At 34.5% G+C, this 13,661-nt stretch overlaps 1 protein-coding gene across 10 annotated transcripts in view; it reads left to right on the forward strand.

Moving 5' to 3' along the window:
- The window catches only part of FUT9 (fucosyltransferase 9), a 203,790-nt gene extending 190,916 nt beyond the window's left edge, over positions 1 to 12,874 (forward strand). For all 10 annotated transcript variants that reach the window (XM_072737565.1, XM_072737618.1, XM_072737569.1 and 7 more), the window contains one exon: positions 235 to 12,874. In XM_072737565.1, coding sequence (XP_072593666.1) covers positions 235 to 1,322 — 1,088 coding nt within the window. In that variant the 3' untranslated portion in view covers positions 1,323 to 12,874. The remainder of the gene's footprint in view (positions 1 to 234) is intronic.
- Positions 12,875 to 13,661: the final 787 nt, after the last annotated feature.

Genomic DNA, 13,661 nt, shown 5'->3' on the forward strand with positions numbered 1-13,661 from the left:
CTGCTTCTCTCTCTCTCTCTCTCTCTGCCCCTCCTCCTACTGGTGCTCTCTCTGTCTCTTGCTTGTTCTCTGTCTCAAATAAATAAATAGATAAATACTTTTTAAAAAATAAAACTAAACAGGAAAATGCAATTGATTTTGTAAGTGTATTTTGAGATGTACCGATATTTATGATTAACTTTTCATCACTACCCCTACCTACTATCCCTCTATCTTTCTCTTTCTGTTTCACAGAAAAAATTATGACATCAGCATCCAAAGGAATTCTCCGCCCATTTTTAATCGTCTGCATTATCCTGGGCTGCTTCATGGCATGTCTGCTCATTTACATCAAGCCCACCAACAGCTGGATCTTCAGTCCAATGGAATCAGCCAGCTCAGTGCTGAAAATGAAAAACTTCTTCTCCACCAAAACTGATTATTTTAATGAAACTACTATCCTCATTTGGGTGTGGCCATTTGGGCAGACCTTTGACCTTACATCCTGCCAAGCAATGTTCAACATCCAAGGATGCCATCTCACAACAGACCGTTCTCTATACAACAAATCTCATGCAGTTCTGATCCATCACCGAGACATCAGTTGGGATCTGACTAACTTACCTCAGCAGGCTAGGCCACCCTTCCAGAAATGGATTTGGATGAACTTGGAATCACCAACTCACACGCCCCAAAAGAGTGGTATTGAACACCTCTTCAACTTGACTCTGACTTACCGCCGTGACTCAGATATCCAAGTGCCTTATGGCTTCTTGACGGTGAGCACAAACCCCTTCGTGTTTGAAGTGCCAAGCAAAGAGAAGTTAGTGTGCTGGGTTGTAAGTAACTGGAACCCTGAGCATGCAAGGGTCAAGTATTACAATGAGCTAAGCAAAAGCATTGAAATCCATACATATGGGCAAGCATTTGGAGAGTATGTGAATGATAAAAATTTGATTCCTACCATATCTACTTGCAAATTTTATCTTTCTTTTGAAAACTCAATCCACAAAGATTACATCACAGAAAAGCTCTACAATGCTTTTCTAGCTGGCTCTGTACCTGTTGTTCTGGGGCCATCTAGGGAAAATTACGAGAATTATATTCCAGCAGATTCATTCATTCATGTGGAAGATTATAACTCTCCCAGTGAGCTAGCGAAGTATCTGAAAGAAGTTGACAAAAACAATAAGTTATACCTTAGTTACTTTAACTGGAGGAAGGATTTCACAGTGAATCTTCCACGATTTTGGGAATCACATGCATGCTTGGCTTGTGATCATGTGAAAAGGCATCAAGAATATAAATCTGTTGGTAATTTAGAGAAATGGTTTTGGAATTAAAGTTTTCCATCATTTGCACACTTGGAAAAATTATTTTGATGAGCTATCATCCAAGTTTTGAGGATAAGAAGAGAGACAACATTCTGCTTTTGTGTCACAATTTATTTTTATCATTCTCTCTTGGGTAACATGTATATTTTGATGGAGATTTCTGAGAGCTCAGCATTAGCAATCACTCCTTTTGATTTTAAATTATCCTGTATATACTTAATTATGTGCACTGAAAATTAATTTATTCTTTGCTACCATTTGCAAACATTGTTTTTCACATTTTGGTAGTTGTTTGTAATGTAAGTTTGTGATATGATTGTTGTTTCTACATTGATCAGCTATTTAAGCTATTTGGGAGATGAAGATACATATCTTAAAATATGAAATATTTTCACTAAATAATATAACCTCTATTCCAAGTTTGCATAATGTAACAAAGGAAAAGCATTTGTAATTGAGTTCTAACCTCTTTGACTTCAAAGTGAACAAAGTGCATAACTATCTCTTTTGAGCTACTTTTTACCTGTTTACCACATTTTTTGTGAAGGAAGAATTATTCATGTAGTGAATAAGAAAGATAGTGAAGCAGAACTGTTTTATTCAGGAAGCTATTAGACTTTTCATTTATTTTCATTAAGCTGACTTGCAAATGCAGCCACTCGTTCTCATGATCTTAAATTAAATTATTCAAGTATTTTTAAATATCCAATTTGGGGGGATTTGTAGAACATGGGAAGTAATCCTGAAAACACTTAAGAATACCTAGAACAGTTCTCTTCCCAATCCTTACACTTATTATATAATAAATAATTTCCTCAAACAAAAGAAAAGGATGTTTATAGATACACATCATATTTATAAGTGGTACAGTTATATACAATTTTGAATAACATATCAATTTAAAATATTTTTCCCCCAGCCCCAATATTTAAAAGTTTCATTTTACCATGTGGATGAATAGACATAAAATTTTAGAGTTTGTCCTGTCATTTGAAAGAATATAAATAAAATTATCATCAAGGTATTAAATATAAGATGTTAAAATAACACAGTGGGGATCTATAGAAAACACACAATGCTAATTCAATCTCAATGCATTATTTAATGAATAAATGAATGTCATTCAAAGTCACGGGGAAATTTTTGTTTGTTTCAACAAAGTGACAATTCTAGCCTAGAAAAATTAACTGGAGATGATGATTTATATTTCATTTTAGTAATTACTCATATATAGCGCATGTGACTATGGCCCTCAGGGCTTTACAGAACCAAAATTAACTTAAACACTAAGTTTTTGGAAAATTCATCCCTGAACCTGCAGTTGCTATACAGCAATTTTCTTCTGCAAGGTTAAGGGCTGGATATAAGCAGAGATTCATAGGTGAGAAAAGATGGGATGTTAAAAATTCTTCAAGAAAAGCATTTCCCAAAAGAATCTTTAATGACTATTCCATTCATGCCAAAACCCATCAAAAGAATTGGAAAGTTCTGATGACATCCTTTGAATCTAACTGCATTCTAACAGTCCTGTTACATGTTAAAATTAGCAGAACACAAATCCACAATCTTCTACATCAAATGGAAACTAGATAGAGGCAAACTTGAGTTCAGTAAGTAGGAGATATGTCCCGTAACCCAGAATGCCTTGTGTAGGAATGAACTGTCTGGAGCATGAGAAGGATTGGAGCAGAGGAAGATTCTGACGTTAGATGAAGGACTGTTTGATCCTCGGGTTCATTTCTTTGCCCATGTTGAACAGCATGTTGTGTCAGGCAATACCCTAAGCAGAGATAAAGATGAACAAGGTACTATCACTGCCCTCCAGGAATTTACAATTAAGTGGAGAAATATATGAAAGCTTTCTTCAAGTCTATGTTTATGCACATACTCCTCTCAATGGAGTGGATATGTCACTGCTGATTTAATGAAAATAAGTTAGGGAATTTCCCCCAATTGCTCAGGAACTCAAATATTTCTGAGCTGCAAACTTTCTTCACTCATTTGACCCAGTGTAGTTTCTCTCCATATTATCGCTTCTAACCATAATGCATCAAGAAATGGATGCCCTCATGGATAAGGACAGACCTTACCCACGTTTATTTCATCAGATTAAAAAAGTCTAATTCATCCATTTAGTCTTACTTTGTCATCTTTTGGGCTTACAAAAAGTATAGGGACCTAAACAAATTGCATGGCTGGTAAGTTTAGAAAGCACCTGGTTTCTAAAAGCAGAAAAGGATCAGTATCATGACAACCCATCTTGGCTGTGGTGGGCTCTCATGATTTCAAAGAACTGAGAAACTTGAGGGCATCGCCACCCTGTCAACTATAAATTTGGTCTCTTTTTTAAACTGACTATAATCACATGCTGATAATATGATCCAAGCCAAGGCAATAATGGTGACTAACTGGCACGTCTGTATATTGAAAACCCATTACCTGGTCCCAGAAGAAAAACTTTTCTGAATTTGAAGTGCCAAAAAGAATGAGTCAACTTACCCCATCAGTTCTGGGGCCATTTATCTGTAAGTTTTAGGGCCCAATGGTATTATAGCAATGTTTACAAACCAATCCTCTATTCTGCTTATGAGTTAACCAGATCCATAGATAATACTTATTCAAGAGATATGTTCACACACACCCACACACACACACACACACACACACACGCAGAGCTAGTGACATAGTAAGATAGCAATGTAAGGGTGCTATATATCTTAATTCTATGTTCTTTTTCATTGAATTCTCACCTAACCATAAAAGTATGTCTCAATTCCTAAAAATGTGAATGCCTTATTGGTCTAATTAGGGCCTATGGAATGGTACACTCTATGTGGAAGCACTTTGACTTTTTAAAAAGTATACAGTAAATAAAACATCAAGCTTGTTAGCATTCTTTCTGTTTTAAATATTTTAGAAGTTGAGCCTTAGCAGAAGGAAATGGGCTTTCACTACATTTTAAGTGAAATATTCAAAGATAGCATATGGTTCTCAGGCACTCCTTTAATAAATCCTGTGGATTGCAATTCTTTTAAAGGATATCTCATGGTGAATGAATATGGATTCAACAAAATTAGGTTGCTGTTGAATATAAAAACAAATAATGATGCCAAGGGATAAACTGTGGATCTAAAAACAGAATAGACCATTTAAAAAGTTTTATTCCACAATATCAAAAATCTATTGCCTTCAATAATCTGAATATTTAAATGTTAATTGTTGTAGGCCTTACTAGTAAGAATATATTAATTATTATAGGTCTTTTTAGTAAGAATATATACTGAGTTCTCCATATCCAGAACTATTAAACTCTAAAAAAAAGACATGACAGTCATATTTTATGACAGCCATAAATTTTACAATATGAAGTAGAAACTGAAAAAAAAATTGTCCTAGTGAAAAACCAGTATCATCTTAAAATTTTTACATTTACTACATAAGTCCTAATAATCCTAGAATATGCAGAAATGTTTTCTTGTTGTGAAGGCTTAGAAAGCTCAGAGTACTTGAGATATAAAGTGACAGAGTATTTAGGAATTATTTGCTGGGGCTTTAAATTCTTGCCTCCAATTGGAGGTTAAATATGAAAAGAATAGGAAATTCTACTATTGATATCTTTTTTACTGCCTATTTTCAAACTAGATTCCATGAGTCTTAAGGTAATCACCTAGAAAATGTCTTTGCATAAAGTAATGTTACCAAAACAAGGCTTAGGTCCTTCCATTAAGACCTTGTGCTTAACCATATCTTTGAGTTCCCTTGAACTCTGATCTCATTTAGGGGAACTTTGTAACGAATTAATTACAATCAAACTGGTAAATATAAAAACTTCAGCATCTAAAAGATAAGCACAGTGCCTGTGACAGAGAGGGAGTTCAACAAATACTTGTTCAATGACTAGAAATTGCATTGGAGGCCATGCAGAATTTTTAAAAGTGTAAGAACAGTTCTAGCTTATTGGTACCAGTTAGAGATTATGTTCTATATTTATTTCTTTGTTCAGGTTACTGATTGGATGGAAAGGAAGGCTTTTTTTTTTTTAAGATTTATTTATTTATTCATGAGAGACACAGAGAGAGAGGCAGACATAGGCAGAGGGAGAAGCAGGCTCCCTACAGGGACTCTGATGTGGGACTAGATCCCAGGAACCCCGGATCACCCCTGAGCTGAACACAAATGCTCAACCAATGATCCGCCCACAAAGGTGTCCCACAAGGGAAGGCTTTATGTCCTTCCAATCTTACTACATCTTAGCACCACTTCAAGGGGGATTTTAAAGGATTTGGAACATGTTAACATTCTATCCAAACATGAACATCAACTGTTTCTAATAGGAAAAACAATTAGTATTTGAGGAGAATATAAAGTGCAAACACTGTGAAGGGCACATATTTATTACCAAACTATGCACAGAGAGAAATGCAGTTTCTTTCCTCCCTAACTGCACTCCTTTGTACTGCAGACATCAGTCAATTAAAATGGTATTTTTTTCTGGATGTCTCTCATCTAAAGATTTTGTAGCATTTTACAAATGGGTAAGCTCAACTACTATCCAAAGTATTCTCCCTCTCAGTAATTCATATTGAATGCATCCATATTCATAAGCACTAGATAGAGCAGTTAACAAAACAAAAATGAGAGAAAGCCTGCCAAACCAGACATGACAATGCTAGGCTGGGTTACAGGTTCAACAAACTCATTTCGAGAAAGACACCTAACCTCTCTGGACTTTGTTGTTTGCAAGGTTCTTTCTGGCACTGTTACTCTCTCAACTTAGATCTAAATTGACAATATGCATGTATTTGCAAATGAAATTCCAATGACTGCATCGTTTTTTGGAGGTAAATGTTTCAAACAGATTTCCCTCTCATTTCTCTGAATATACATTTAAAGTATAAAACTGAATATTTAGACTAATATGTGGAAAGAACTTAATGCAGTGCTTGGAATATGGCAAGCGCTCAATTAACTAAACTTCTTTTAACTCCTTCCCCTTTGTTCTCTAACCTCGTCTTTTGTAACTCATGTGTTCACTACTCACTGAGACCTTAATTGCCTATAGAAAAACAACCATATAAGGAGCATTATTTTAAGATATTATAGATTTTTCTATACCATCCGCATTCTTGTTACAATAATTTAAAACTTTTTATCAATGCAAAAATTTCAAGGAGGCAGTAGGGGCACATTTCAAATCCCCTGATGATATTAAAACAGGGAGCATAATTTGAGTAAGCCAGATTGAATATATCCAAACAACTTAGCTATTCTTAACTCATACTTACTATATATCTTTTCATTTAATCTACTTTGAAAATACTGTAAAGAATTTAAAGAGAATCTCTCCAATGTCAGCAGTCTTTGTCAGTGTAACTGAAAAGCCTGGTTCCTGGGTCACCAGACCTAGAATCACCAGAGGTATGTATTTATGAATAATACTGATTCCTTGACCCTGCTCATTCAGTTCTCTTCAAACAAGTCAAAAAAAACCCCACATGTTTTTAATACATTTCCTAAGTTATTCTGCTCCCTGCTATAGTTTATAAGCTATCCTAACTAAGCCAGTGTTCTCAAACATACATATGTCTTTGGAACTTCCTGGGTCAGCTGCATATGAATCATTTGAAAAAGTATTAACAAGAAACAGTTTCTGATTCTCTGGGTCTGAGATGGAAGCTAGAATCTGTATTTTTAAAATCTCCCCCAATAGTTCTGATGTGCTATCAGGTCTCTGTCATAGCCACCTATAAAATGGAGTGTATTCTGTTGTTCAACTGAAGCAAGCTAATACCGTTAATTCACCTGGAATCTTCCTGGGTATGCCAGTAAAGTGTTTCTCTACTTTAAGAGCCACGACATTCTATATGCCTAGTTATGTCATGCAGGAATGTGGTATGGGCTAATGCCTTGATTTGGGGCACAGTATTTTCAGTCTCAAAATCTTCTTTTAAGTTGTGATTGCTTCATAGCAATACTTTTCAGGCCTAGAGGCATAAATAGATTGCTTGGAGAGGCTTTAAAATTCTAGATGTTCAAACCCCAGCTCCAGAGATCTGATCTGATTGATTTGAAATGGGACCCAGAGACCAACAATTGTAAAGACTCTTTAGGTGATACTAATGTGGGGCCATTTCTGGAAACCACTAGTGCATACAAATGACTGCTCAATTCTTGGCCTGGAGAAATTATTTGGAAAAGAAAAGTTTACACACCTTGAAAAATGCATCTCTCATTCTCTTTAGGCTCCCAATGCATGTTTGTATTTTGCAACACGAAGACTGAACTATCCAATTACTAAGATCTTTTACAGCCATAAAATTTTATGCTTCTGATCTGCTGATGTGCTAATTCACTGTATATGTTTAAAAATACCTCTTTTCCATGTCCCAAAGTCCTTGCTTGAAGGGTGGAAAAGTCATTTGCAATTGACATATAGCAGTGAGCCAACTGCAGTATGTGGCTTTTGGTGACCACAGATCTACAACTGAACCTGCCATTCCCTAATTGTAGACAAGTTACTTGACTCCTCTTAGCCTCAGATTTTGCATCCGTAAAGTAGAGGTACCATATTCCCAGTGTGGATTTTTCTGTGAGGACAAATTAAATGACATTTAAGTGAATAGATAATGTGCTCCATTAAAATAATTTACTATAATAAAATATCACTATGAGGAATAAAAACTACTTCCACAATTTCAGTACTAAAACAGAAAAATGTTAAGCAGAGAGCTTATAAGAATCATTGCAAATTTAAATAAGCCAAAGAAATAATCTTCAGAAGAAGAGAAACAAATAAATATAGTGTAGAAGCATGCATTCACATCTTCTATAATTACTAAGTAATGGAAGGGGTGTGAGGAGCTGGCAGTGGTAGCACATAGGCATTATTTGCATTACTAAACACATACGCCATTTCTTAAAATAATTGGAACCCAAGTAGGCCTAATTTCCCCTCACTGTTATGAGCAATCAGTAAATTAACAGTCAATTTAGCTTATTATTAGTTGGCATAGCTCATGTCACAGAATGGAATAGCAGGAAGATTCTCAGAGGTGATTTTCTGGTAAGGACAGAGGGCCAGAAATATTCAACAACTTAACTTCATCCACCACATCAGCTCAGCCACAGCCAGTTAATGACATGTTAGGAAACAGAATCAAGTCTTCATCTACTTTTCCTAAAGTTAAAAAAATTCTAAAAGTTACTTTAAAATGTTAGAGTATAAATTCAATAAACAGGAATGTATTTGGTTAGTGGTGCAGAAATAAAATGATTCCTAGCCAGACTGTGATTAAGACTGCTCTAATTGCTAATTGCATAATAAATAAAATTTTGACATGAATAATCTCAACTGTTCATTTGCACAATTTCTAAATACTTTAATAAAACAAGAAAGTACACTTAAAGGAATTTTTTATATTTATGTGTCAAAAATGAATAATATTCAAAATAGTATTTTTAAGTAGTTCCTAATTGTCTTGCTTTAAAGAACATTAGAAATGTTTATTTCAGATACAACTTTAGAAAACTTCAAAAATTAAATTATTTTTCTGAATTTTCTGGCAACCAAATTATTATTAGTTATTGAATTAGTTGTATACATAACATATGTTAAATTAGTTGTATAAATAACAAATTATTGAATTAGTTGTATACATAACATGTTAAATTAGAGCTTGCTGGAATTTTGATGTGAAAAACAAATATAAATTTTGTCTGAAAAATTTTAAGAGTGATTTTTTTTTCAGAGGTATGTTAACTATGGTGACTTACTGCACATGGCTGCATTACATTTTGATTAATGAAGGTGCAGGAGATAGAAAAGCAAGCTCACGGATATGGTACACAGACTAAATTAACAACCCTGTAGTACTCATTATGCAAGAAATATGTGCCAGAGTTACAAGAGTGCCTCCCCTATCTCGGATTGGCCTCATTAGCCACATTCATTCTCTCAGATGAGACAATCCTGAAGATGCCATCCTCCTCCAAGGCCCATTTGCCAAAAGGGAGCTCACTATCTGGTAGGACAGGATATGTGTCTCCAGGGACTACCTTGAGATAAGGCCTTCCACGCACTGGTTTTCTTCTTTAAGAGCTTTGAAGAGACCGAGAATATCTGGTTCTATGTAAAAGTAGAAGTCTCTTTTTTACATAATAGATGGCCTATCTCAAATATTTTACATATAATTTTAAAACAATAAATCGAAGGACAAAGACTATCACACTTGAGACCAGGAATTTACTGACAAAAAAAAAATTCATTTTGCTTTACATTCAGTGAGAGCTCTTGTGCTGGAAGATATAGTGTTGGAAATGGAAATAGAAAAACATAGTGAAAATAATGATATCGTTTTTTACTCAAATAAAAATGTAAATCTCTAGAGCTATCTGATGGCAGTCTTAAAAAACGTGCACTTTTTCCCTTCTTTTTTTCCTTTTTTTTCCCTTTTTTTTTTAATTTAATGTTGGATTTGGTAGGAGTCAGGGTTTAGTGGAGTAATCATGACTATAAAAATAACGTTTCCTTAAATCATACATAAGATGAAGGTAAAAAGGAATGTTTGCTGGAGGGAATGCAACTGGTCAGAATTATCGGAGTGAAATTATTGAGAAAAATCATCTTCATTGGAATAATGTAGTTTATTCAGAATCTGAAACAACCTGTGTGTTTATTAGAGATTTTTAAAGGAAAAAAGTAAGGAGCTAACAAGTGTCAATGTAGATTCAAGTTCACAAAGCTGCAGAAAGTAGGAAAAGAGTAGTAAACAGATTAGAGCCCAAATTCCAGATAGCACAACCTACTGCATAATTCGCTAGGTTTTTTTGAGCCACTGACTTCTCATCTACCAACAGTGTGGTGGACTTTACATGAGAGTCACCAGAGAAGCTTTTATTACATCTTGATTTCCTGATTAGACACTCTGGTTTGGTTAGCCTGGCACAGACATGAGCTGCCATACACTCTTCTAGAATTTTCCTTCTTTCCTTCTTGCTCTCTTCCATGTGGCCGCGTCACTGCTCTGGGAGATATAAGAAAGAAGAGAAAATAGTTACCAGGCAATTTCTTTGGGAATTCTATTTAAACAGTTGCTAAAGGAAAAAAGCTGTAGTGGAGTTTTACAAATGAAGAGTGGGGACTTTACATGTTTTCTCTTATCTCATTTCCTCAAGAACATACATACAGACACACATAAGCCTATACTTTTCCTATGTAGTTCAAGTGTAACTTTGAATAAAACAATGTATACTCAAGTAAAGAAGGTCAAAACTCTCATGGTGAAACAAAATGTGCCAATTCTAGCCAATATGTGAATTGTTAAAGGTCAGTAATCTATAAACTATTTGGGTGGTAATTGTATGTTTTATTAATGTAATGTGATTTGCACTATTGTACTGTCATATTTAAGCAGACTCTTAAAAATACTCTGAAACCTAAATGCCAAATGTACAGTTTATAGGTTCATGTTATTTCTGATAAGGACTTAATTGCATTGTGCTAATAGTTGTTTAATGCTATTAACTTTCTGTATGTGTATAATTGCAATGCAGACCCCATAGGGTTGTTGTAAGCACACTAATTAGTCATCTGAATTTTTATAGATAAAATCACACATTGATCAGAAACCACTTTTCTACTTATTTTTTTGTAGAGTATTTTTCCACACTTGAAAAGACATGATTATTTTATATCAAACATCAGCTTTTCTTTAAAATCTTATTTTAGTAGCCAGTGCATGTTTGAAATAAAATGTGTTAGAAATTATATGAAGATATTAAGGTTGTGTTATATTAGGTGAAAAACTGCATGCCATTGGTGAATCATGCAACTTTGGGGGGGGCATTTACACTGCCAACTCATACATAGGCTTCGTCTCAATCTGTGTGCATGATTCATGTCCTTTCGAAAATTCTTTTTAAACTTGAGTAAAGTGAAAATGTTATTCTTAGTGCTAATGAGCCAATAGAAAATGCTACTTTGCTGTTTTCTTGGCAGCATAATGTGGTAAAATCCTCCCACCCCCAATTTTCTTCTTGGAGTCTCTTGTTGGCAATAAAATACAACAAATAAAATCATTTGTTGACAAATGATACAATTTACTGCATAGCAATTTACTATGATAAAAGCATGAAGATGTGAAAAATATCATCTTAATCAGTTCCATACTATGAACACAATATTCTGGCAGCTTTTTCTACAATCAAGAATAGTATGTTGTTGTTGTTGTTGTTTTTTACACTGCCAAAATCAGTACTACTGCCAGGGAGGGGAAACATTGAGGCCAGGTCTGCACAACAGTAAATTGGACAATAAAGTAGAACATCCAGGCAGTGTGAACAGCCAATCAGTGTACTTGGTAGAGAAGGGGGAAAATATTCTTCTTGGTAATTTGAGTGATCAAGAAAAAAAAATGATTGTGTAGAAAATATGAATTTTGGCTGCAAAGACCAAGCCTCTACATGCCAATAATTTGCAGTAGTCTTTGAGAACAGAAATTATTCCATTTGGTGAAGCTTTGTTTACGTTTTTATTTTTGTTTTGTGTTCTTTTTTCAGAAAATACACTTGTGCTTTTGAAAGGGCTTAATTCCAAACATAATATATGTGGACCAATGACCACTCCCCAAATGAAATTAGTCATTCATCATAATATAGTAAGGCTAGCATGTAGCACTCGGTGACTTAAAACATCAATATAAGCATTTATACTGTTGGAAGGTAATTTTATTGCTATGTTATTGAAACAGGAGGGATCCTATTTATACATTTATTTATTTATTTATTTACAGAAGTTTGGTTCATTCAAGTTCAGTTTTAACTGCTTCAGTGAAGTTTGTAGAACAGTAAGAAAAGTTGAGTCCAGCTACTCTTCCAAGTGAAAAGTCACGCTACTAAGTCTTGCTACATCCTGGGGTAAAGCATTAATCCAAAGTTGAGTAGCCAGTGCTGATAGTGTGGAGGCCAACTTCACTGACCAGGATGTTGTAGGTGTACGGCACTCAGCGAACAATTGATATGGGCTTAGTTTGCTACTGTTTTGTTTCCTTCATTGATTCAATTTGTAAATAACATAACATGTTATGGCAGCTAAGCAAATATTGTAATAAGCCATGCAAGGCAAAATGCCATAGGAGATCTGTATATTCAGCTATTTGAAAAACTTGTGTTTTCCACAAATTAAACTGGAGATGTCATTTGAAATTTCCTTCCCTTAAAAATGCCATCATAATGTGGATTTTTCTGGCCCACTGATGTCTTTCTGGGTTTATAAATATATGGTGTGATTGTATAGTTATAATTCTTTGAAATTTTGTTCTGCAATTAATAGTGACTTCAGCGATCTGTGCTAAGATCCCAAGGCAGAAATAAATGTATAAAGGGTTTGAGCCTGTATGTGTAAGAAGAATTCTCTTTCTTCAATCATATTTCCTATATTCAATGTAAGTACTTCACTGATTTACCACTGGAGTTATTCCTTGGATGTGTAAATAATGATGTTCTATTCAGGCTTAATGAATTCCTGTACTGTGAATATTTAAAATAAAAGAATTCAATTTAAATGTGCAATAGTGCTGGTTATTTATAATGCTTACATTCAAAATCATTCACTTATGAAGATTCATTTTGACTTACATGCAAATCTGGATTCCCTGTATATTTTGAATTAAAATTTAAAAACAAATCTATTTTACAGATTATACATTTATTACAAATACTAAGACAAAAAATGGCAATCAGTGTACATATGCACTCTTCTACACTAGTTTGTTTCCTTAATTTTGCATTGTTAATGGACCTGGGGCTGAAATTAGATCCATGAATGATTTGAGGAATAGGAAAATCTATCCATCTTTTCCTTCTGCTCTGATCCTAGCTTGAAAGTTGCCTCATCGTGCATTCTCAATTTTCTACTACTCTGAATACTCTCCTATTTTTATTCAAGTACATAGAATCAATAATTACCAGTAGCCTAAACTCCCAAGTGTATATATCCATTTTGAACTTCTCTCTTCTGCCATATGCCTCTAACTTCCAATGTCTGTTGTCACCTAACTTCCTACAGACCCGTTGCCTTGATAGCCCACCATGAAAGGAGTTTAACACTCACTTCCCCTTTAATCTTTCATTCACTTAATTGCACTGTTACAAATTATGTTGCCGTATCAAAATTTAGAAATAACTCTTGATACTCTCTCTTCCTTTCCCTCACATTTACTTGACCATAAACTATCTCTATGTATGTCCCTTCTCTTTTAGTCCACTGTTCTTGTCTCATTCAGTCACTGGGGTCTTCAATATTTCCTACCTGGACTAAAGTAATAATTTTTTAAAGGCTTGAAAATCACC

This window comes from Vulpes vulpes, chromosome 1 (assembly GCF_048418805.1).
Source record: "Vulpes vulpes isolate BD-2025 chromosome 1, VulVul3, whole genome shotgun sequence".
Lineage (NCBI taxonomy): Eukaryota > Metazoa > Chordata > Mammalia > Carnivora > Canidae > Vulpes > Vulpes vulpes.